Here is a 23,968-nt window from a genome sequence, read left to right as displayed (position 1 = left end):
GAGCATGAAGATTTGGGTGATGCCACCGTCTGTCTTATCTCCCAAGGACGCTGGTGACGCTGGTGGAACAGCGCATGCTACTTGTGCACGCCATGCCCATGTTGTTGGCTGGCCGGCCACATCAGCCCGCTGCTCCTGACCGCGGTGGAGACGCTGCACTTCGCGAGCCTGCCGGACGGCGGTGGCGACACACCGGTGGTCAGGGGGCCCGCCAGCTGATAGCCGGCCGGACGACGGCGTCGACACACCGGCGGTCAGCGGGCCCGCCAGCTGATAGCCGGCCGGCCGGCGGCGTCGACGCGCCGGTGGTCAGCGTGTTGAGAAGGCCCTGGAAACCAAATTTGGAGGCGATCAGGACGCCCCGCAATATCCAACTGTATATCCAACGCGGCGTATGACTCGGATTTTACGCAAAATTCCACCCCAAAAGCAGTGATTTTTGTAATCAGCGCGTTGAAAAGGTCCTGCACACCAAATTTCAAAGCAATCAAGACGCCCGCAATATCCAACTGTTGTGTTACGCGGCGTATAACTCGAAAATTACGCAAAATTCCACCCCAAAGTCAGTGATTTTCAGCATTAGCGTGTCGAGAATGCCCGGTATACCACATGTCAAGGCAATCGGAACGCCCCGCAATATCCATCTGGCAATTTGCTATTAATCTGCTGCTAGATTGACAGACGTGTATTTATTTTATGTCTCCGGACGCCAATTGAATGCACGCGCGACATACGCCAGTACAGTTACCTCTGACTTATGAGTTTTATTGCCCTGCTTCTGACTACACTTATTTCTGGCACCTAAGAGTGTTTGTTGTAATGTAGGAATGGTTCTTAATGAGGAGAATTTGATCATCGTTCAGTTCTGGCGCACAAGTGGCGTTTCTATTTATGCCTGTTTCGTACAGTGTGCGTGCTGCCACATTGCCCAAGTAATCAAAGGCGGTATTGGGCATGCATCAACAATAAATACATATACATAAATGTGTGTGAATGTTACTTTAGAAAAGAAATTTAGTTTGAGAACAAACCGGGTGTGGTGGCTTCATTCACTTTTTTGGTTGCAGAAACATTGCAATCCATTTATAAGAGCAGTAGCTGAAACCGCCTCATGTGTATATACTTGAACATTGTTGTTAATAACTGTTTGCATTATGTCATTGGTTGTTGGTTTTTTGCTTAGGTCCCACATCAGTGAGTTGACCTCACTATGAATGAGGAGTTTATTGCAAGGTAAGCTTTATAAACAGAATGACAATGTGTGATAAATCAACATTGGTTGATAGATCAGCCTCCGCTGGTTGCCTGCAGCTGGGGTTTTGTAATTTGCATGTCCTGTGGCTTTTTGGCATTAGTTGTGGTTAGTTAGAATTTAAATGTGCCATTTCTGCTGGTCTTACTTTTACATTGTAGGATACCTGATTAGTTGCATGGGATATTTTCTTCATAACTACTAACAAATCAGGCTTTAAGGTATGTTTGTCATGATGAAAGTAATGAATTAGCAGTGACAGCTTGTGCCATCAGGTCTTAACATGTGCCCCCTTGGCCAGTTAGATGCCCATTGCTGAGGTGGGGGTGGTCAACTTGATCCCCCTGAGATCTTGGGAACTAAAAGAGCTAGAGACACCAAATTTACAGGGTGTCTTGACCTGTATGTGAACTCATGTAGGTCAAAGTTTGAGATTCTTAGGTCATGACCTTCACACCAAATAAGGTCAAACAAGGTCAAATTCCAGGTTGGTCTATGAAGTGCCCCCAGAACCTAGGCAACTGTTTGTAGGCAAAAGGTTACAAGCCCATTTGAGGTCAGTGACTTTGTTTGACCTTTTGAAGGTCATGGTGACCAAATTTGTACAAGACTGCTCTGAGTGTTGCATTTGAATAAGCAACAAAGATTATGCTAGGCAGTACTTAGTACTTGGGCCAGTGACCTGTTCTGACCTCTAAGAAGTCAATGGAAGATGTATAATGTGGTTCCTGCTGTCAATGAATTCAAAATGAGCACCACAAACTTTCTCACACAGCAAGACCTAGAGTAACAAATTAGGTTGGTTTTGACCTCTGTCTGACCTTCATACCTGACTTTAGGTCAACATAATGTCCTCATTCAATATTTTTGGTGCCTTAATGAAGGATCTCAGAGATGTATGACCTTGTCAACATTTCCATTCATGGTACCAGATTGGATGATTGCCTAGAAATTGCCTTTGCTGAAGACATGGCCTGACTGACCTGCCATAGGTCAGTGACCTTATGAGGTACATCTAAATTCTTCATGTCATATGATTGGCTATTTAATTGTCTACAGCTATGCAAAATTTGGTGTGGCATAGCCGCGCCATTCGGAAACCATTCTGGAAAACCCTTCGGGGGTCAACTTGACCCCCCACCCGAGAGTGTGTTAAGTGTAAGATGTGCTGATTTATAGATTAGTTGATTCTTCAAGAGATTATTTTTACACATTGATGCAGGGTTGGGTTTTGCATGCAATAAGATATCCAGAAAAGCTGGATTTATTTTACTTTTTCTTCTGTTGTAAACTTTTGAAGACATTCAGCTTATTTGACATGTATGCAGTTCATATGGAAATAGGAAAGCTATGGTTTGTGGTTCTTGTGGAAAGCTATGGTATGGTTCTTCAGTTATACCACAACAAATTCATGGGTATAAATCTGTGGTTACAAACCTGTGGTTTGCACATGTTTAAGTGGAACAGAGGGTTGTAAAGCATGACAGACCTTGCTCAAAAGTTGGTAAGGACCTCATCTTCACATAGAAGTGCGAGAAAGCACGCCTTATTTGTACAAGTGGTGTAGCTAAGACTAAAGGATTGCCAACCTCATGCAGATCATTTAGAAATGTTGTATATATGTGGACATATGATAACTGGTCTATGATGACTAAAGACATAGTCAATGGGTAGGGCAGAAGGTGTGGCTCCCCTACTCCGTTGAGGGGTTTGGGCCTCTCCAGCTGCTCAGAGGGCACCTAAAGACATGATCTATGGATCCTTCTCTTGATGTTTTGACATGAAACAATGTAAATTCAGTTTTTGTAATGCTTGTGGGAGGATCTAGGGCTCTCACTTAGCCAAAAGGATTTTGCTGGTTTGAAATGGAGCCCAGTTGTAGAGTGAGCTGAATCTGATGAGAAGGGTGAAATCCATCTCCCTAAGTGAACCCAGATTGTTTGAGCCTCCCAGCAAAATTTTGCCCCCTTGGAAAAATCATGGCTATGTGCCTGGTTCTGATGTGAGTATGAGGGCCACCAGTACATGTGACAGGCAACAGACTGCAATGTGAGGGAAAAGGGAGTATGGTTGGGCTCCATTATGCTGCATACATGTGGGGTAACTGACATCTTGAGTTCTCATGCTCTCATGTATCATGAGAGCATGCTGAGATTGTGATGTGAATGATCTCACATGAGTGATGTGAGATTATCAACATGCAATCCCACAGTTTTGGTGTTCAGCAGCTTGTGTGACAGATGTGCAAGGGACAATCAATCATGCATAGAAACAACTGTTAATGTCGGCTTGTCCCCTCCACAGCGCACGGGAGATCCTGCAAATGACACAGGGGGGCCGGTCGCGCTCGCTACCAGAGAAGGGGGACAAGATTGCCCGGTCCCTGCCGCTGGAGGATGCTTGGCTAGAGTCTCAGATGCTGCGCGCCAGGACAGAGGAGCTGCTCGCGCTCGTCAGTGAACCGCTCGCCGCTAAACGGTACGCCAGGACGGCACAGACGAGGGCCATGTCGTGGGATGAGCAGAGCATGAACCGGTGTCGAGTACATTGGAACAACTAGTAAAATACTGTGCGCAACGGTGTTAGAATCGGATACAGACCACTGTGTAACATCTGGTATCCCGTAACTATTTGATGCTTTTGTTTATCTGGACTGAAAGGGCATACGCCATATTCGTGTTGGACTGGAAGATCATACAGATGAGTTTACAGCTATGCCTTTTTAAAGACTCAAACCCTTCATGTGTTTGAGCTTGATGGCCATTACCATGTGCAGGCCATTTCAAGGTCCCTCGGGCATGCATGACGTCACAGTAAGTTCATGTGAACCTGTGAATACGGCCACCTCAGTGGCCATGTAGTACTCAAGGACAAAACAAATATGATCAACGAATCATTATCAGTGGTGTCTGGCCTACGCCAGCACTATCCGCGGTAACATCGGAGGCCAGCTGGCCTTCAGCCGAGTTATGGCGTGAAGCGCAATTCTCGAATACGAATTGCGTTTTGTGCTACATGATACAGAAAATTGGACAGTGGTGCGAGTTGTGATAGAAAAAAGACTGGGGATAGGGTCCAATAATGGAGCGCGACAACCGGGTATGCGGATGCAAGAAGACGATATAAACTCACGGACACTACGAAAAGGGTTAAAACACGAGCGCATAGCGATGTTTGGGTTCCAAAAACAAGCACGCATCATCAAACATTGCCACGTCTGGGAGAGTCGAGCCGCTATGGCCGACTCGGCCCGCTGCCTACAGTGGTAGTTCTGACACAGCGAGCCTGGCAGCGACTCTGACGTCGTGAATACTTCCCACGACTTAATCAACCGACGATGCACTGAGCAGCGTATTTACTAAATGGTGACATTTTATTTCTATAGCATTCTTTCACGCTTGAAAGCAAACCAGTAGTTACAAGGGAGCTTATTTCATAATATCTGATGCTTGCCTCAATATCTTCAAATGTGTAACATTCCCGTTAAAGCGTATTTGCTTAGGTTGTTCCGTTGTGTTTATGCATTGTCAATATTTCCTCAACTAGAAAATATCACAAAATGTCGCGTGAATCGGGCAAATCAGCCAGAGTAATGTAATGTCAACTTTCGACACATCTCGTACGAACACTGCAGCTGCGTTTACTTGTAAGCAAGACCCATTGACTGTCATATGAAACCCACAGATCCAACACGCCACCGGTGGGTAGCGAGGTTTTGATGGAGTCCTTCCATATGACGGTGCCCCACATTATCTTACGCAGCCCCTATGCAACTCTGTTTAGCTCCCTGTTCCTCTTTATCGCCCTCAGCAATGTCTCTGGCAATCAGCATTACTTGTCGTCCGATGGTTATCGGTACCCAGCCGTCATTCGCGCAGTAATCAGTATGTGAAATCAGTTTGTTGGTCCTTTCGCTTCCTGGAAAACGCCACAGCCCATTAGTGGAACCTGTTTCACCGAAAAGATGCCCATCGCACCCGTGCATTGGTTTGAGGACATACCAACTTATTTGTGTGCAATACGTTCCCGGCTGCTCGGCAGCTTTACTTCGGCTACAATATGCCGTTGTGGCCGGTGGCTGCTGTAATGTTACCTGACCTGACCTGACCTGGCCTGCCGGAGCTGTGTGGTGCTGTGTGCCGCGGTATACCTGACCGGATTTGACCTGCCGGCGCCGTGTGGGCGGTGTGTGCTGCGGTGTACGTGACCTGACCTGACCTGCCGGAGCTGTGTGGCCTATGTGTGCTGCGGTGTACGTGACTTTACCTGACCTGAACTGACCTGACATGACCTGTCGGTGCCGCGTGGCCGGCCGGCTAAGCTGCCACTGCCGGCTGCAGGTCGGAGCTACTCACAGCCGCCTGGGAGCCAGCTCGAGATGTCGCTCGTCTCAGCGCAGTGCCTGGCAAGTTCTGGCAGTACATGGGGTTCGAAGAGAACGGCTGCAAATTCCTGCATTGGGAGGAAGTCGTCATGCTGAGTGAGATGGTAAGAAGCGGATGTTTTTCGACGCCTTGAGATCACTGAGTATCTTGGCTCCGCCTGGGTTTTTCATGGCGCGTGTCCATGTCGACACGTGGACATATCGTCGTACCGTACAATGTCCTATGCCTGTTGACGCACCAGTTCGGCACCGGCATGGTCCCAGCAGCGGCATGGCATCGCTCGCTGCTCGAACCGGCGGCCCCAAGACAGTTTTCTACTTCTGGCCATAAGGTAAATGACAACCCAGAATTGTGTTGTTCAAGGTCTGGTACAAGCAGGCAAAATAGCTAATAGATGTTACCGTGATAGGGTGAGTGACAACCGGTCTCCAGTTCAGCGGAGCGTGCACTCTGACCCCCTTTTCCGCCCATAAACCTTTACGATAAAACAGTACCAAAATAGTATTACAGATTAGGGCACCGGCCGCCAGCGCCTGCCTAGCTCGCCGGGCCGACTGTGTAGCGCAGCTCGGACTCGGTGCCGGGCCCGCCGGCTGGGCTCCGTCGGGTGTCGTGCGCCGATGTCGGTGCAGCCGCCGGCCCGGACGTGTCAAGCCCCTCCTCCCCCCCCCCCCCGCCGGCCCGGACGTGTCAAGCCCTTCGCTCGCCGACCCGGACGTAGCATCCCCCCGCCGGCCCGGGCGTGTCAAGCCCCCCCCCCCCCCCGCCGGCTCGGACGTGTCAAGCGCCCCCCCCCCCCCGCCGGCCTGCACGCATCTCCCCGTCTGCCGCCGGCCCGGACGTGTCTCTTCGCTCGCCGCCGGCCCGGCTAAGGGCGCTGTGTCGGTGGTGCGCACCGCACCTGTCGTGTCAGCGTGGCCAGACCTGTGCCCCCCGACTGGCGGCCAGGGCCTGCTGCGTCTGACGGCGGAGGGCCAGCCGTGCTGCAGCCAGCAGGAGGTGCGCGCCCGCCTGCTGGCCGGCTGCGACGCCCGTGAGCGGCGCTACCGACTGTACGCGCACCTCACGCGGCTCGGCTACCGGCCCGTCCGCCACCAGGGGCCGCTGGCCACAGGTGCGTCTGGGCCGACCCCGGCAGGCGCGCGTCTGCCGGTGACGCGGCCGCCGTCGGGCCCCCGGCAGGCTTCGCTGGGCTCCGGCCGGCCCCGGCCGGCCCCGGCCGACGCACCCCTGGCCGCATATTGTGGACTGGGCCGTACGACGTCAACACGTATTTGAAGCTAACACTGTTCACGCGCGTGTGTTCCCAGTTTGCGAATGCGGAGTCACAATAAAACGAAGTCAGTGGCACGGCTGAAGGTGCAGTCGTTCATAGTATGCATGAACCTTTTGTATTGTGTAGACATCGATCGATGTAGAGGTATGGTTTTGAACGTTGGCTGGTTGATGGTGATGGTGAGTGGTATAGTCCCGTGAGTATATTGTTTGCCGCACATACTTCGTCGCTGCATTCTTTACTAGTCATTGATTTTTGTAGCGGCATCGCTTACTTTGGGTGTAAGTCTGAAACGTAATCTCATGGTGGATGAGATTTCGTTACGACGTTTCAGAGTATGAGCGCAAGATCCGTCTCGACCAGTACCTCCGAGAGCGCAAGGACAAACGTCACCGCACGGCCTCGCCGGGCACCAGCCCGGATCCCAAGGTGCTGCGAACCAGCGAGGATGCATCCAAGGGCTCCAGTCACGCATCTGAGCGGCAAGACCAGGAGCCTGAGCACACGTCGGATCTCTTGGGGGTGACGCGCAATGACGCCGGAGGTGGCCGCGACCTGGCGGTTTCAGGAGCCGTCGGCGCCGAGGACTGTTGTGCGCGGTCGTCGGCGAGTCCGACGGAGTGCTCGGAGCGCCTCGACGCCCCACTCGACGCCGGCCAGGCGCGAGGCGGAGCACCGCTCAGGCAGCTCGATTTCACCGAAGAAAAGCGCCTGTTGCCAAACGTAATCGGGTGCGCCACCTGGGTGAGGATGCGGCCGCCGGACAAGGACCTACTGCCGCCTAACGTCACGCCGCGTAACGAGTACTTGCTCGACATGGCCGCCGTGCGGCGCAGTGTGCGTGCGCCCGTCTGCAGAGAGGAATCTCAGCGGGACAGATATCCGAGCTGCATTCCCGTCTTGAAGACGCCTGCGCGCAACTGGTCCGAGTTTAAGACGTGGGTGAGTGTTTTAACCAGCGATGTGTTGAGTCTCTAAGAAGTGAGTTTTGGTCAACAGATCTTTAGTGCGGGTGGTTAATAAAACCTGCCGCTTTAGCAGCGGTTTTCTTTTTCCACTGACAAGCCTTGAAGGCACGTACGGTATGACAATTCTTGGACCGGCTTTAATTAATTCTGTCTAATAGCCGCAAATTTGATGCTCCCAATAGTTCAGAGCCATCGTGGCATCGTTCTCTCGTACCTAAACTATAAGTGATATCAGTGCTGGCTGCCAGGCCGAGGCCCACGTGTGTACCGCGCCGCCTCCGCCGTGCAGATGGTCATGCTTCCGTCAGCGGACGGCGACGGGTCGAGCCTGGTGCCGGCCGGGTGGCGCGGCTCGGCGGCCGAGCTGCTGTCACGTCTGCGCCTGGCGCCGCCCCCGCCGCCGCCGGCCCTGTCCGCCGGTCTGCCGCCGCCTCTGTACGACGTCTACGGGCCGTCCGACCCCTACCGCAAGTCACTGCCGCCGCCGCCCGAGTTCCGCGTGCTCATCGTCAGGTGAGGGTCGGGGTCGGTGCCATCGTCGGCCGGTGACGGCAGGCTGCCGCCGAGGTCGGTGCCAACGTCGGCCGGTAACAGCTGGCTGTCGCCGGGGTCGATGCCATCGTCGGCCGGTAACAGCTGGCTGCTGCCGGGGTCGGTGCCATCGTCGGCCGGCGACGGCAGGCTGCCGGCGGCGCCATCGTCGGCCGGTAACAGCTGGCTGTCGCCGGGGTCGGTGCCATCGTCGGCCGGCAACAGCTGGCTGCTGCCGGGGTCGGTGCCAACGTCGGCCGGTAACAGCTGGCTGTCGCCGGGGTCGGTGCCATCGTTGTCCGGTAACAGCTGGCTGCTGCCGGGGGTCGGTGCCATCGTCGGCCGGTAACAGCTGGCTGCTGCCGGGGTCGGTGCCAACGTCGGCCGGTAACAGCTGGCTGTCGCCGGGGTCGGTGCCATCGTCGGCCGGTAACAGCTGGCTGCTGCCGGGGTCGGTGCCATCGTCTGCCGGTAGCAGCTGGCTGCTGCCGGGGTCGGTGCCAACGTCGGCCGGTAACAGCTGGCTGTCGCCGGGGTCGGTGCCATCGTCTGCCGGTAGCAGCTGGCTGCTGCCGGGGTCGGTGCCATCGTCGGCCGGTAACAGCTGGCTGTCGCCGGGGTCGGTGCCATCGTCGGCCGGTAACAGCTGGCTGCTGCCGGGGTCGGTGCCAACGTCGGCCGGTAACAGCTGGCTGTCGCCGGGGTCGGTGCCATCGTCGGCCGGTAACAGCTGGCTGCTGCCGGGGTCGGTGCCATCGTCGGCCGGTGACGGCAGGCTGCCGGTGGTGCCATCGTCGGCCGGTAACAGCTGGCTGTCGCCGGGGTCGGTGCCATCGTCGGGCGGTAACAGCTGGCTGCTGCCGGGGTCGGTGCCATCGTTGGCCGGTGACGGCTGGCTGCCGGCGGTGCCGTGCAGCTGGGTGTGCGGACCATAACCACCGGAGCGGCCGTGGCCGGGGCCGGCGCGTTCTGCCGGCTGTGGGTACTGTAGAGGGACGATCTCTTGTGCTGCTTCATCCAGCGGACAGTCTGCACAGCCGCTGGAAATGTGTTCTTTCTTGTAGTTGTTCTCTTTTCGAACGTTCTTGTTTGAGATTGCGTCGGCTAGGTTGGTCATGTCGCCGCGAGTTAGGCCTGACTGCAGGCCTGTGTTCATTGAAAGCATCGAAACGCCGGATATTTTCCACCGCTGTGCTCGGTGGAACTCTCTAGTTTACTGTTTTTACGTGCTCCCCTGTTCATTTTTTTGTTTGTCATTGATATCTTAATGCCAAAGATGCGTGACTTAGGCATGCCAGCTGGCAGCAACATTGTTAGTTTGCCAGTTGATGTATAAGTCTTCTGTCCATCTAACTAGATCGTTTTCGAGCCTGTCACCTGGGATGCCAGCCTTGTCGGTGCCTCAGGCCGGAGGTGCCCTGCTGTGTCACACCCGGCTGATGCGTGCGACCCGAGGTGTTTCTGTGGCCAGTGGCGGCGACTTGAGTCATCCATATGGGGCTGAACCTCCAAAATTCGGTGCTGGCCCCGCCCACAACCTAGCCTAACCTGAGTAATCTAGTCTAATCCGACTTAGCCTGGCCTAGTATAACTGCCCGGTCCGGCCCGGCCTAGTCTAGCCTAGCCTAGCCTAGCCTAGCCTAGCCTAGCCTAGCCTAGCCTAGCCTAGCCTAGCCTAGCCTAGCCTAGCCTAGCCTAGCCTAGCCTAGCCTAGCCTAGCCTAGCCTAGCCTTGCCTTGCCTTGCCTTGCCTTGCCTTGCCTTGCCTTGCCTTGCCTTGCCTTGCCTTGCCTTGCCTTGCCTTGCCTTGCCTTGCCTTGCCTGCCTTGCCTAACATAACCCAACTTGACCTGACCTAGCTTAGCCCGGTCACGGTGCAAACAAACACTGCGGTTGGCGCGTTCTTAAAACCAATGTCTATTAGTACTACCCAAGCTCAATGTCACCCGACATGTCTCACTAGCTGTTGCAACTTTCGGAAGCCATGTAGTCTTGAGGTGACCTAAGTGGCCTAAGGTCCCCCATGGGACTGTATCTGTGGCTGGAGGTGCCTCGTTCCAGCGGCGCCTATTGCAGGCGCTGCCTTGTTTGACTCTCGCCTATCACCTGAACGCGCTCTGTGGTCCTTACATGGCCAGTGCTGGTGACTGGAGGTGCGCTGTCCGATTGGTGTTCGTGACAAGCACGTGTGACGGGTGGCCGTGGCCTGATTTGACCCTGTGTGACTGACACGCAGACCGGAGGACGAGCTGGGTGAGCTGGCTGCGCCGCCGGAGGACGGTGTGCCGCTCTGCGCCGCCGTCCTAGCAGACACGGGCTCGCCGGCGCTCTACACTGTCCAGCGGGGCACCCTGCCGCTCGAGACGTCCGTGCTGCACCAGGCGCTCTAGGTCAGGTCTGGGTGTCAGCCCCTGCCACCAGGCGCTCTAAGTCGGGTTCGGGCATCAGCCGCTGCCACCAGGCGCTCTAGACCAGGTCTGGGCGCCAGCCGCTGCCACCAGGCGCTCTAGGTCGGGTTCGGGCATCAGCCGCTGCTACCAAGCGCTCTAGGCCAGGTCTGGACGTCAGCCGCTGCCACCAGGCGCTCTAGGTCAGGTCTGGGTGTCAGCCGCTGCCACCAGGCGCTCTAGGTCGGATCCGGTTATCAGTCACTGCCACCAGGCGCTCTAGGTCAGGTCTGGGTGTCAGCCGCTGCCACCAGGCGCCTTAGGCCAGGTCTGGGCGCCAGCCGCTGCCGGCGCCGGCCGTGCTATGGCGACGACAGCACTGCCTCTACCGCAGCCTGCCACCGAGCTGGTTGAGCTGGCGCTCACCTGCTGCAGGGTGGACCGGCGCTTCCGCTTACTATCCAAGCGCAGCATGATCTGCGGTCGCTGACCTGAGGCGTGCCCGTGGTAGCTGAGCATTCAGTAGGTGCTGCCAGAGGCCGGAGGCGATATGCGGGTGGATAGTTTTTCGAGGCAAACTAGGGTGCAGTGCGGCTGACCCAGTGAACTTTGTCCTGGTATTGCGTAGAGCGTAACTTCTGTTTGTTGTTCTTTAACATGTGATTTGATCTTGTCTCTTAGGAGGGGCAGCTACGGACTGACTTTGATCATTGCCAACGAGGATACTTCAGCGCTACGTTTGTTCCCAACCAATTCTGATTGTCGGTTGGGTCGTGGCAACTGCTCGGTGCAAAAAAATTCCCCTGCGACGCTTTGGTTCAGCGAATGGGAAGATGTATTCCGTGCATCAGGGTAATGCATACCAAATACATTTTCCAACCGTTCTTTGCGTGTTTGTCTTCCATCAGTTTTCAATAAGCCATGGGAGGTGCTTATCACGGATCAGTTGAGACACAGACATTAGTATGAACTTTTATCCCCACCCCAACTATGATTGCAGTTGGCAATTTATTCAGCGATTTATTCAGCGTCGAGTTTCAATTTCACTGAGCAAACGTCAGTTGTCAATTATGGCGCGTGAACACCGAAAAGGGCGTTTATTTTGCAACATTTTGTGACCTTAAAGGTCAAATTCAGAAAAAGGCATGAAGAACTCCATATTACCAAAAAGTTGGAGGTGGATTTAACTATTTAAACATCAGAATATTCACCTGCGCAAGAACTACCAGCCGTCAAAAATCCTGGCTTTTCAAGGTCAGTCTTTGAAGTTAAATTCAGGTTCAAATGACAAACTCCTTATCACCAAAAAACAGCCGGCCGATTGGGGATTTTTAAGTACCAAAATAACCATTAGCGCATGAACTATCGTCTGTCAAAAAAACCTGACCTGTCAAGGTCATCTTGAAAGGTCAAATTCAGCCTCAACTGACGGAGCACCGAATATCACCCAGAAATTACTGGCCAATGCAACTTTTCTCAAATCGGGCCCAAAATTCTGTGTCCCGAGGGTCCAAATGTGGGCGGGAGCATGTGTCCCCTACGCCCCCTGCCTCACATGTCCTCACATGTCACATGTCAGCCTCATATGCCTGTACATGGAATGATGGTGACATCACCCGCTGCTCAGCTCCTGCCTTCGGGCCTGTGTGCCCGCAATCGTGTGCGATTGTGTTGGCCGGCATATCCCGTAAAACCCTGCGTGTCCCCTTATCGTAAAGAACGAGTCTGGTACCCACTTTGTCTCTTGCAGCTGGTGCTGGTGCTGCAGCTCAGTCTCGGCAAACAACGGTCTGGAGCTCTCGTGCGTTCGCTCTTAGGCCTATGCAGCTGTACTGTCAAAACACGTGTAAAGAAGCATGTTGAAATTGGGTTGAGATAGGACCGGATTAGAACAAGAAAGGTTTAAAAGACCTGAGAAGGACCAACCTTGCAGGACCCACGGTAGTCATGCAATGCCACCGTGAAGTCCCGAATCGCAGTCAGCCGCACTGAGGCCTTGAGGTCCAAGGCGCACACGCGCGCTGCCGCCTGTGAGAGATGAATGCTGTCTATTGGTCCTCCCACATCTGTGGGAGGAACCAGGCGGACCACGTTTCTCCGGTCACACACGGAGACGACGCCAGCGAAGCGATGGCGGAGGATGTAGCGGCGGTAGCGGAGGATGCAACGCAGTGTGGCACCGCAGCCCGCAGGGGCCCGAGGGGCCTCTTTTTGTCTTCTGGGCGGCGGGACGGTCTCCCGAGAAAGGGTAACCTCATATCTCGCTCCGTACAGCCGGCTCGCTGCCTTCGCCCGCTCCTGGTGCGCCAGACGCGCCTGCTTGCCTGGCGCGGAAAGGTGCCCGAGCGGTGTGCGTATTGTGTTGCCGGCGTGGCGCTCTGGATACACTGCCAAGCTCAGAGATGTGAGCCAGGTGTGCAGGCTTCCATTTCCTGGCGTGGGTAATGGATGACCAAGCCGGGAGCTGCTGGTCGCGTGTAAGATTCTCATCTGAACTGAAAATGAATCTTCCCAGTGATGCGTTGCTGGAGACGGTCATCAAGCTGCCGAAACTCTGCTGTAGGCGGTCATCAAGCTGCCGAAAATATGCTGTACGCGGTCATCAAGCTGCTGAGAATCTGCTGTAGGCGGTCATCAAGCTGCCGACAATCTGCTGTAGGCGGTCATCGAGCTGCCGAAAATATGCTGTACGCGGTCATCAAGCTGCCGAGAATCTGCTGTAGGCGGTCATCAAGCTGCCGACAATCTGCTGTACGCGGTCATCAAGATGCCGAGAATCTGCTGTAGGCGGTCATCAAGCTGCCGACAGTCTGCTGTAGGCGGTCATCAAGCTGCCGACAATCTGCTGTAGGCGGTCATCGAGCTGCCGAAAATATGCTGTACGCGGTCATCAAGCTGCCGAGAATCTGCTGTAGGCGGTCATCAAGCTGCGGACAATCTGCTGTAGGCGGTCATCAAGCTGCCGACAATCTGCTGTAGGCGGTCATCAAGCTGTCGACAATCTGCTTTAGGCGGTCATCAAGCTGCCGACAATCTGCTGTAGGCGGTCATCAAGCTGCCGACAATCTGCTGTAGGCGGTCATCAAGCTGCCGACAATCTGCTGTAGGCGGTCACCAAGCTGTCGACAATCTGCTTTAGGCGGCCATCAAGCTGCCGAAAATCTGTCGAAGCTCTGGGGTGACGTGTCTGATCACACAAGGTAGAAAAACGATGATTCGATATAACGGCACGAACGGCACGTCTTTAACCACGGGACCATTTCTCGGGCACAGGGCTAGTTCTGATCGCTGTGTTGATGACTAGGACGCAGGAATCCGCAACACATCTCACCAGGCAGTCACGTGATTTCACGAACAAGAAACGAAATAAGCAGAGGGATTGTATTGCAGGTCAAAACCCATACAATCACCACTGGCCATGATCCGCACGTTCTTGTGTTGTCGCCTCTCCGTGTACCGGGACGCGACTTAAACGAGTGGTCCATTAGAACGAAGGCCCTTCGTTGGCGTATATCTGTATTTTTGACACTTAGGAGCCGAGATAAGAGCTTTGGGTCAGCTAACCCATGCGATAACTAAACTCGCTCTCCCGTACTTCTGGGCGTCTACGAAGACACGAAAATAGACTACATTTAACATAAAGCTACCGCGGCACTGACCTCAGCGAGCCCGGGGATAACGCCAGTCATGAAGACGACAGACTCGATGAATCGTCATGATTTTTTCATTCGTGACCGTGACCAAAGTATTGGGATGTGGGTGGCCTGGTGCCAGCGGGACTCCGCGCCGCCGATATCTGAGTACGCTTTCTACCCGTGTCGTGCAGCTATAGCGTAATCGGCCGCTCTTACATTTCTAATGATAGTGGAATGGACAATGAAGAAATATTATGCTAACAACTGACCACGTCAAAGTGATGTTTTTATCGCGTTACAATGAGTCGGAAAGATAGTATCTCATCGAATAGCCTGTTAGAAGTAATTACATTTGCACATGAAAGGAAATGAATCAGCGCTTCATGAATCGGTGGTTGCAACCTTACAATCTTTAGGAGAACCGGATGGTCTGGCTGAACCCAGCTGTATAAACTGAAAATATTCATCCTTGTTCGAGTAAGCTCGCTTGACCTATATGTTCGCCATCAAATATTGCGATTCATGTACCAGTTATTCAAAACTGCATTCCCGACGAAAATGGTACGTGCCTTTTACCTTTAAAATTTGCTTGTACTTTTAAACTTTTGCTTGTAGCTTGTGCTTTCAAAAATTTTCACAGCTTGTGTCTTGCTACCGTATCGGTGACTTATGCAATTCCCAGAATTAGGGGATTCGGGCGATGTTAAAAAGAATGTCCCACCTTTGTATGGAGTTTGGAACTGAAATGACCATTTGACAAATGACCAAATGACCAGAGATCATTGAGTGCAGCTCACAGCCCTGCCCCTCTTAAGACCCTCTGGTTTCTAAGCTTGACTCCCGCGAACTTATGCGGCCTATTCCGTGTAGGCTGCTTCAGGGTCACCCAGGTATGCATGACACCATAGAAACACAACACGACTGCCATTTCATTGGTCATTGGGTGCTCAAGGCGATGCAAAAAGTAATTATTGAGTTGTTCGTGTCTGGCGAGCGCCAGCACGATTTCTTGCACCAACAGACTTCAGTTAGCCCTCAATCAATGTGATGCGTTCACAGCACCTTTTGAGCACCGATCACGTTCTGTGCATGCAAGGATTTGGGTCGTGCGCTGCCCAAATTCCACTGCAGTGGTGCGAGTTATGACGGAAATAAGACGAAAAATCTGATCAGTTAAGAAAAGCGCCATAACCGAGCAAGCGAATGCGCTTGAGCAATATTAAATCACGGGCAAGGGCGTCACGAGAAAGGGCAAAGACACGTTCACATAACAATATCTGGGTTCTGCAAACAACACACCGATCAACAAGACACCTGTCGACAGGTTTAAGTACTACAAGTGAGTTAGCCCGTTCGCTACGGTAGCAGTTTCGCACGATAAGTTTAGCAGCCACTCTAACGTCATATAAACGTTTCATGACGCAATGAAGCGATAACGTATTAAGGAACACATTCACCGAAAAGTAAAATTCTGTTGTCTAGCCCAGTCTTTCGCAGTAAGAAGCACACCAAAAGTTACAAGTGAGTTTGGTTTCATCACATGCGTTGTTTGCCTCAATGTTTTCAAATGCAGAACATTCCCTTTACGCCGGGTTCAAGATGAACTTTCTTACATATTGTTGTGTTTTATGTGTACATATATAGATACCATTTATTAGATATATATATATATATATATATATATATATATATATATATATATATATATATATATATATATATATATATATATATATATGTGTGTGTGTGTGTGTGTGTGTGTGTGTGTGTGTGTGTGTGTGTGTGTGTGTGTATGTGTGTGTTCGGAAAGCACTGAAATAGATGCCTAAATATATTGTGGTGACTAACAGCTACTGGAAGTCCCATGCTTACGCTCGACCTTGTACTGGTGCCAGACGTTGCAGCGTCCGAGGATGTGGGCCGTCAGAGTGGCGGTCCAACAACAGCCGCGACGCCGCCCGGCAGTCGGTGTCCGCCGGCCGACACTGATATCGCGCGGCTCATGCAGGCCGCTGGACGGCCGTGTCGCCGACCCGGGCGGCCGGCTGCGTCGGCCGGTCACGCGGAGCCGCGGCGACGATAGCGGCGCACGGCCGCCAACACTTCCGCTTCCGCGTGTGCGTTCCGGCCGGACTTTCCGCAGTCTCGCCGTCTTTAGCGGGAACGGCGGCGGCTCTGCGAGGAGACGCGCTCGTTGGACGGACTGTATTGAGCTCACGGATGGGCTGGGCTATATTAGCGAGAACGGCGACAGTTCTGCGACGGCACGCGCTCGTTGAGCGGACTCTATTCAGCTCACGGGCGGGCAGTAGCTGGGGTGACTCGGCGTCAAAAAGCCTGCTTATCATGAGAAAACTATTCCGGATCGGGTTGTTGGAGTTTTTGTCTCTCCTGAGGAGACTTGGTCTTTCCATGTTTGTCTCCATTTCCTGAGCATAGGGATCCAAATCACGCACGAACTTCTTCCCCCAGCTTCTGGTTACCCAAATGATGTCTACATTTCGTTTGTTGCATGTTGATTGCCTACGTGTTTTATCTTTTGGCCCTCAAATGGCTTTTAAAACTTATGTCCCATTATTTCTCTTATGCTTGTGTCTCATTGGTATCTCATCTCGTTGTTTGGTATGCATAGACACCAGATGAACGCGTCCGCGCATGGCCCTCCAGCCAACGGGAGTCGGAAAGCCGCCTTTGCAACGGCCGCCTGCAAACGAAACGATGAGCATTCCGCACTGTCATGACCTTTAGGCATCTCGAATATGTGTCATGGCTGCTTGCATGTATTGCTGAGCTGAAATTCAGATTGATAGTAGAATGTGGGTTGCACTGTTCCTGCAATAAAAGAACTAATGTCATCCACAGTATTGACGTGTGAATGGTTGCATGCGAGGCACTGATGAGATTGGGTCTATGTTTGGTGCGGTATTTCTCGGCACCAGTCTCGCGCCGCCGCGGGCCCATTTGGATCCGTCGGACGAACCCGGACGGCCACGCCCTAGCCTGACGGGCGCGGCGGTCTCCCTCACCGATGCCAGCCCGGAACGGACGGCGCCGAGTGAAGCCAGCTGCCAAGCCAGCTGTAGCGTGCACAACTGCCTGCTGGTTGCGCCAGGTACATTTGTTGTGGGCATCTGGGCGGAAACTCCATGTAGTCCTTGCTATTTGCCAAGCCATGTTCGTTCTGGGCTGCAGAGCCTAAGATTACACTCGTGACTGCAGCATTAGGGACGACGGGGACGGGAGGCCCCTGCCTTTTGTAAAGTTCAGCATTAAATCAACGGCGAGGCACGGACAGCGGCGGCTCGAAGAGGGCGTGGCCCTCCCACTGCCGTAGCCGCCCGACATTACGGTTCACTGCCGTAGCCGCCCTACATCACGGCTGCCGGTTCGTCACGCGGGATAGCTGAAACTTGTTTCGTAGCATGAATATTCCAAGGTTATTGTTTGCTTTGCTGTCTTCTTTCTTGACAAGAGTTGCGCCCTCCACGCAATTGTGTGCAACGTTGAGTGCGTACTATTACATGGTTGTTGTAACTCTGATCAGCTATTTTACAGGACTGTGAATACTGAACGAAAGACCGGTGAACATGCTGGACTACGGTGCATGCTACTCTGCTAAACGTGTGGACTCCCACTTGAAATGTTGAAGGGCTACAGAAAAGCCAAAAGAGAGCAGGCCCGACAAACATCATCTGATTTCCTAACGCGTCGCCGAGGACAAGAACTGGTCCCGTTGTGTGCGCCGCTGACTGTCGACATCTTGGCCGCAGCTGGCGCAGCTGCGGCCGGCGGCGACAGTCTGGCGCGTGAGTCATCTCCGACAGGTCTGCGTTACGCTCGGTTGGCCGGCCAGCCACACACGCGGCGTGCGTCAGCGAGGCGGGGCCGTCGCCTGGGGGAGCACCGAGCTCGGCGCCCCCCCCCCCCCCTCGGCGACCTGACGCGCGGCCGCACCCGTCGCCTCGAACCGGCGGTGGGCTGAAGCGTGGCCCACGTCGCTTTTTGAACAAAATCGGCTGCACCTCGGCCATATCGCTGGGACTGCCTGAATGGGCCGGCGCACTGCGTGCCACCGAGCTCCGAGGTGTGCGGCACTCCTGGGGCGCACGGAGGTGCACGGACGTGATTGTGTGTGGGCGTCGCTAGCGGAGAACGATCTGCTGCACGTGCCATGATGCCTGTATCGATCAAGAACAGTACACCAGTGTCCACTTTCGTCTGCAAGCATGCGGGGTTCCATTCATTGTGTTTCCTCTATTGCATTATCTTACGCTGTAGGCGTGTGTCATCATCCCAGGAAGTGGAGTACTACAGCCGTCACGCATATCGCGGTCAGTCCATGACGTGTCGCTGTCCATTGTCCGCGGCGGCGAAAAAAATGGCCTCGATGCAGTGCGCGACAGCGGGATGAGGCGGATCGGTCCGCTAGACAACAACTAGACAATACCGAACCAGTCTTAAGCTGGATTAGGCGGCGCCAAACGTGGTGTGAGGACACCATTGACCGTCTCAGCGTCTGGATGGCTAGTCTCAGCTCCAGTGTGTGCCCTGATTGTCAGCTTCTACTCCGGTGTATGCCTTGATAGCGTTAAAACCGTCCAAGCTCCCTGCACCAAGACACGAATTCAGGGCCTTCGCAAATGGAGGCTCGAATCTTTGAAGAAGAGCCACAGGCTGTTAGGGGCTCCGTTCAAAGGCTTACTACTTTTTTGACTTGGAGTAGACTGCACGCATGACGCTGGATGAGGCAAGCCGCCATACATTGCACGCAAATCGTGCATATTATGATCTTCGTCGCGCCACGTCATGACTGACCTATGTCATGCCTAACGTTCTGACCATGACTCAAAAGCGATGCTTTGCGCCCGTGTAGAACGGAATCTGGTTGACAGCTCTGCAAATTCCACACTCTAACTTTGTACTCCGCTTCTATCTCTCATTGGAGTCTGGCTATGAGCCTGTGGGTGATCGAACTCTTCTCCCGTCTCACGGCGGGTAGAACGGACCAGCGGCGGAGAGCTCAGTCCCGTCTCACGGCGGGCAGAGCGGACCAGCAGCGGCGAGCTCAGTCCCGTCTCACGGCGGGCAGAGCGGACCAGCAGCGGAGAGCTCAGTCCCGTCTCACGGCGGGCAGGGCGGGCCAGCAGCGGCGAGCTCAGTCCCGTCTCACGGCGGGCAGAGCGGACCAGCAGCGGAGAGCTCAGTCCCGTCTCACGGCGGGCAGAGCGGGCCAGCAGCGGGGAGCTCAGTCCCGTCTCACGGCGGCAGGGCGGACCAGCAGCGGAGAGCTCAGTCCCGTCTCACGGCGGGCGGAGCGGACCAGCAGCGGAGAGCTCAGTCCCGTCTCACGACGGGCAGGGCGGGCCAGCAGCGGCGAGCTCAGTCCCGTCTCACGGCGGGCAGAGCGGACCAGCAGCGGAGAATCCAGGCCTCGCTATGCCGCCGCCGGAGCCGATCGTCTCTGTCTCGCAGCGTTGGAGCCGATCGACTCTGTCTCGTGGCGTCGGAGCCGATCGACTCTGTCTCGCAGCGTTGGAGCCGATCGACTCTGTCTCGTGGCGTCGGAGCCGATCTCTCTGTCTCGCAGCGTCGGAGCCGATCGACTCTGTCTCGTGGCGTCGGACTCGATCGACTCTGCCTCGCGGCGTCGGAGTCGTGCCGTCCCACTCCAGCTGGCCTGAGTCACGCTCGGCGGCAGCGTGACGGGCCGTCACGCCTGCGGGCACCGTCACACGTGCCAGCGCCGCCTACGCTTCCCCCGTCCCCCTCCCCCACACCCCGCCAGCCGGCCGCTGGCGCTGATTAAGAGTGGGCCCGCCCTGCTCCCGGTGACGTTTATTCTGATTATACTGGAACAGGGGCGTTCAGTTGTCGCCGATGACGTAGGTCCGATATCGCTGGGCATGAGGGTATTGTTACGTTAGATTGAATACAGGTAGTTGATAAGCTGCCTCGTTTTCTGAAGAAGCCATGGGGGAGGGGGGCGCACAATGAAGCTAAATCATTGTCCACCTCCATTCGTACCCATTAGTCCCCAATTATGCTGCTATCCCGCACATAACCCTATCGTCGCAGTTCTCCCTCAATGGCTTGGTAACGCCCCTGCTGGAATAGCTCTGTTCCTGGAAACAATGCGCACGCCGGATGTGAGTGGCGTGCCGGGGGGCTGTCAGGCGAGGCCCGAGCGTGCTCCGGTCGTGCGGCTCTAGACTTTGAGGCATTGTCTTCTGATCCACTCGGATCACGTACGCGCCCAGTCAGTAGTTCGGTATGTCAAACCGCGGGTTTTTACCTCGGCATTTGTGGCTGCGTGATGCCATGCAAAATGCGTTGTAATTTATTGGAAAATTAAGGCACTTTCCAGTCAGAGGCGACAGAATAAGGAGGGCCAGAGATATCTCTCCAACTTATGTAAAACTTTACTTCAACAGTATGACGTCGCATTGAAAGAAGAAACGAATTCGTTGTTCATGACCCAGGGATATCCAGAGCATGATGTGTATGACATCGAGCGTAAGGTAATTTGTCTCATGAAATCGAAAATGCTTGGATTGTTGACTTAAAAACGAACAACTGACTGAGTGAGCGCGGATGCTTACACTCTGTTAAGCTATAGGTCACAGCAAGGAATGCATGTATAACTGAACTGGGAGCTAAAGCAGCTTGACGAACCTTTCCGCTACCCAAGCCACACGATATTGGTCAACACAATGCCTATACATATAAGCAGCCATCAAAATGAAGCATCTATGATGTACGAAGTGCACTAGTTTTTAGCACTCCCGCTGGCCGGAAATCGACTTCACCCTTCACTGGGAACTGCTTTACCAGGTGGCACGAGCTTTCATAGTTCACCAGTATGCCACCCTTTGCGGCGTGGGACGAGTGAGGTGACAGCAAGCGCGATGGCCTTCACCATTTAGGTCACATTGAAACATCATCGATGGAAAGCTTTGCCTTTTGGATACCGTTTGATTACACATACCCAAAGCATTGGAATTTCCTTCTTCTTCTTGCGTTCAGAAGGCTGAGGTGCGTCGATGTTTGGAATCGCTCACATAGCTCGAATGGCATTGTTGAATGTTGGTAAGCTTTGAATCTGCCAGGGCCCGGCAGGCGGCCGAATGGATGTGGACGGATGGTCGTCACAACAAACTGGGCGCTATGCTATGCAGCTGTCAATGGCCCTTTCAGTTTCGGTTTAGACCACGGCAGGTTGTATTTGAGGCCATTTTTGTAAAAGGTGTTATGCCTTGGTTGCTTCTTGGTCCGTCCCTGGCCCGTACTGGTCGGGCAGTGTTGCGATCACAGTATGGTTGGTAGATGGCGTGTCCACCCACACCACACAACTGGTTTCATGTCTCTACTTGCTCTCACTGCTGGGATCTGACATCAATCCTTAAAAACGCCCGAAAATGGGAAGATCCGTGGTTTGCCCACGATTGCGCGCCATAGTCCGTGAGCATCGGCCAACATCTTCGCCGGCACAGCTGTGCGTATTCTCTTCTGCTAGTACTACTTAATCCCATCTGGCTGTAACGCCTGACCTCCCTGATCTAGATCTGCTTCCGACAAATGTTCTCAGGCGTTTCAGCGATTCAAGCATTTGAACTTTTCCGTATTGATCAAATGGGGAGGTGAACCACCGGTGATATTGCAACATTGCAGAAATACGACACTTGATCCAACAGCTTGCTTGCGCCTGGTAAGTACTGCAGCACAAGCTAAATGAATGTGGTACTTCTGGCTGAAAATGGTGGCACGATCACTGTCTGCAAAGATAACAGCCATTCCAAAGCGTGACTAGCCGGGCCGGGCCGGGGCCGCTAAAGCTCCACAGTTTCCTGTTCGTGGACGTTAGACACGCTTGGTCCGCGACGTCCGCTTGTAACCAGCTCTGTACCATGCCTGTACCAGGGGCCGTTTGTGGGTAGTAATTTGTTGGCGTGGTAATGGGATGGCAAGGTGCCTGCGCCACGAGGTCTTGTCCAAGCCGGCTGCATTGTTAAAAGGTCGTATATTATACCAGCATTGCAAAAGGACATAGCCGGTTAGATCTGCACATGGACATAGTATCTTGTCACCTATTAAGCTTGAGAAGGAGCGCACGTTTTTGTTGAGTTCTGGGTTATGAACAGTTCATATGCCTGCTTCACAGCTATTCACATGGTTATTAATTTGCAGATACGGCTATCGCACATGCTTACTATGTGTTTGTTTTGCATTAAGTGACACAATTTACAAAGGTGCATGCATAGTTGGATGTTGCCTACATGGTTCTTGGCATCGCAAAATTCGAACGGGCAGGTTTCCGCTGTGTGTGTCCTTATGATAAAGCTGGTCTGGTCTGAGTGTTTTGAACTTATCAGGATACCTCATGCAGCTGTCTTAAAATCATGACACAAAGACAAATATCAGAAGCATGTGTATGTACCAACAGTTTAATAAAACACGCGGAATCCGATGATGTTCATAGCGGATGTCCGAAGTCAGTATTTGATCTTGTTACCTTATAAATATTTAAAACCAGGTTTTAGTTGGATAAGACCTACTTAATTTTTCAGTTCATGATGCCAGAATGTGGGCTATGATATTTGGAGTTGTTTTCAATGGTCATTGGTCAATTATATTTGCTTTAGCAAACTTGCTTCTCTAGAATGGCATTTCGGGTCATTTCGAATCATCTGTCTCCACGATACAGAGCCCGTGCGCAACCTCAAATAGGGTCAATTATGGTCAATATGGTCAATTATATTTGCTTTAGCAAACTTGCTTCTCTAGAATGGCATTTCGGGTCATTTCGAATCATCTGTCTCCACAATACAGAGCCCGTGCGCAACCTCATAATAATTTTGAATTCCAGTCCATCCAAAATCCAAAACTTTTCATGAACTTAATTTCCCTGTCTGCTTTTCACGTGAGGTTTTGTGACAGGATTTCAGGTTCCAAACAAATTTGGAGGCTTCAAATACTGCCTGCCAAAGCCAGGTGATAAAATCCAAAAAACACGGGCTTCTTCTCTCAATATCAAGTCACAGAATTTAAGCCGTTCTTTTTGGTTGTTGCTTGCCTGCACCCTACCGCCTCACGTCGTCGGCGGCCACCGCCCTGGACCGGCTACCCGTCGGCGACAACTACCCGCATGACCGACCGAGAACCGATTGTGTAATTGCTTTGTTGCGTGTTTGTGGATCATCACCACCACTTATTGGCATGTGAGGCGGGTTCGACGTCTGTCACCCGACCTATGTCCGAACTATCTACCCTTGCACCACACCACGGCAGAATATGCTCTTTCGGAAACTGACTGCCCCAGGTATGAACTGGCTTACTGGGCACTCAATTCGATATAGCGTCTGGGTCTACTTTTTATGTAAAACGAAGATACACTTTTCTCAGACCAGTAAGCCAGTAAGCACGTCTCTAGCTGTCGTAAGCGCTTAACGTAGCCCGATGTTCTGGGAAAAGAGTTGGCGTTTCATGTGTCATGCATAATCGATTTTGCCTGTACCTCCAATTTATTACGCTATCTTAC

General features: G+C 53.2%; 1 protein-coding gene across 1 annotated transcript; it reads left to right on the top strand.

Moving 5' to 3' along the window:
• Positions 1-930: 930 nt before the first annotated feature.
• On the top strand, positions 931-10,801 carry LOC119092542 (tRNA-splicing endonuclease subunit Sen54). Its single transcript, XM_037215500.1, has 9 exons — positions 931-945; positions 1,184-1,233; positions 3,557-3,730; positions 5,593-5,740; positions 6,586-6,751; positions 7,248-7,855; positions 8,171-8,214; positions 10,648-10,664; positions 10,722-10,801. The coding sequence occupies exons 2-9, from the start codon at positions 1,211-1,213 to the stop codon at positions 10,799-10,801; spliced, it is 1,260 nt and encodes a 419-aa protein (XP_037071395.1). The 5' UTR covers positions 931-945; positions 1,184-1,210.
• Positions 10,802-23,968: the final 13,167 nt, after the last annotated feature.

The sequence above is a fragment of the Pollicipes pollicipes genome, unplaced genomic scaffold, assembly GCF_011947565.3.
Source record: "Pollicipes pollicipes isolate AB1234 unplaced genomic scaffold, Ppol_2.1 Scaffold_3447;HRSCAF=4054_pilon_pilon_pilon, whole genome shotgun sequence".
Lineage (NCBI taxonomy): Eukaryota > Metazoa > Arthropoda > Thecostraca > Pollicipedomorpha > Pollicipedidae > Pollicipes > Pollicipes pollicipes.
This window is presented reverse-complemented; position numbering and strand designations above follow the sequence as displayed.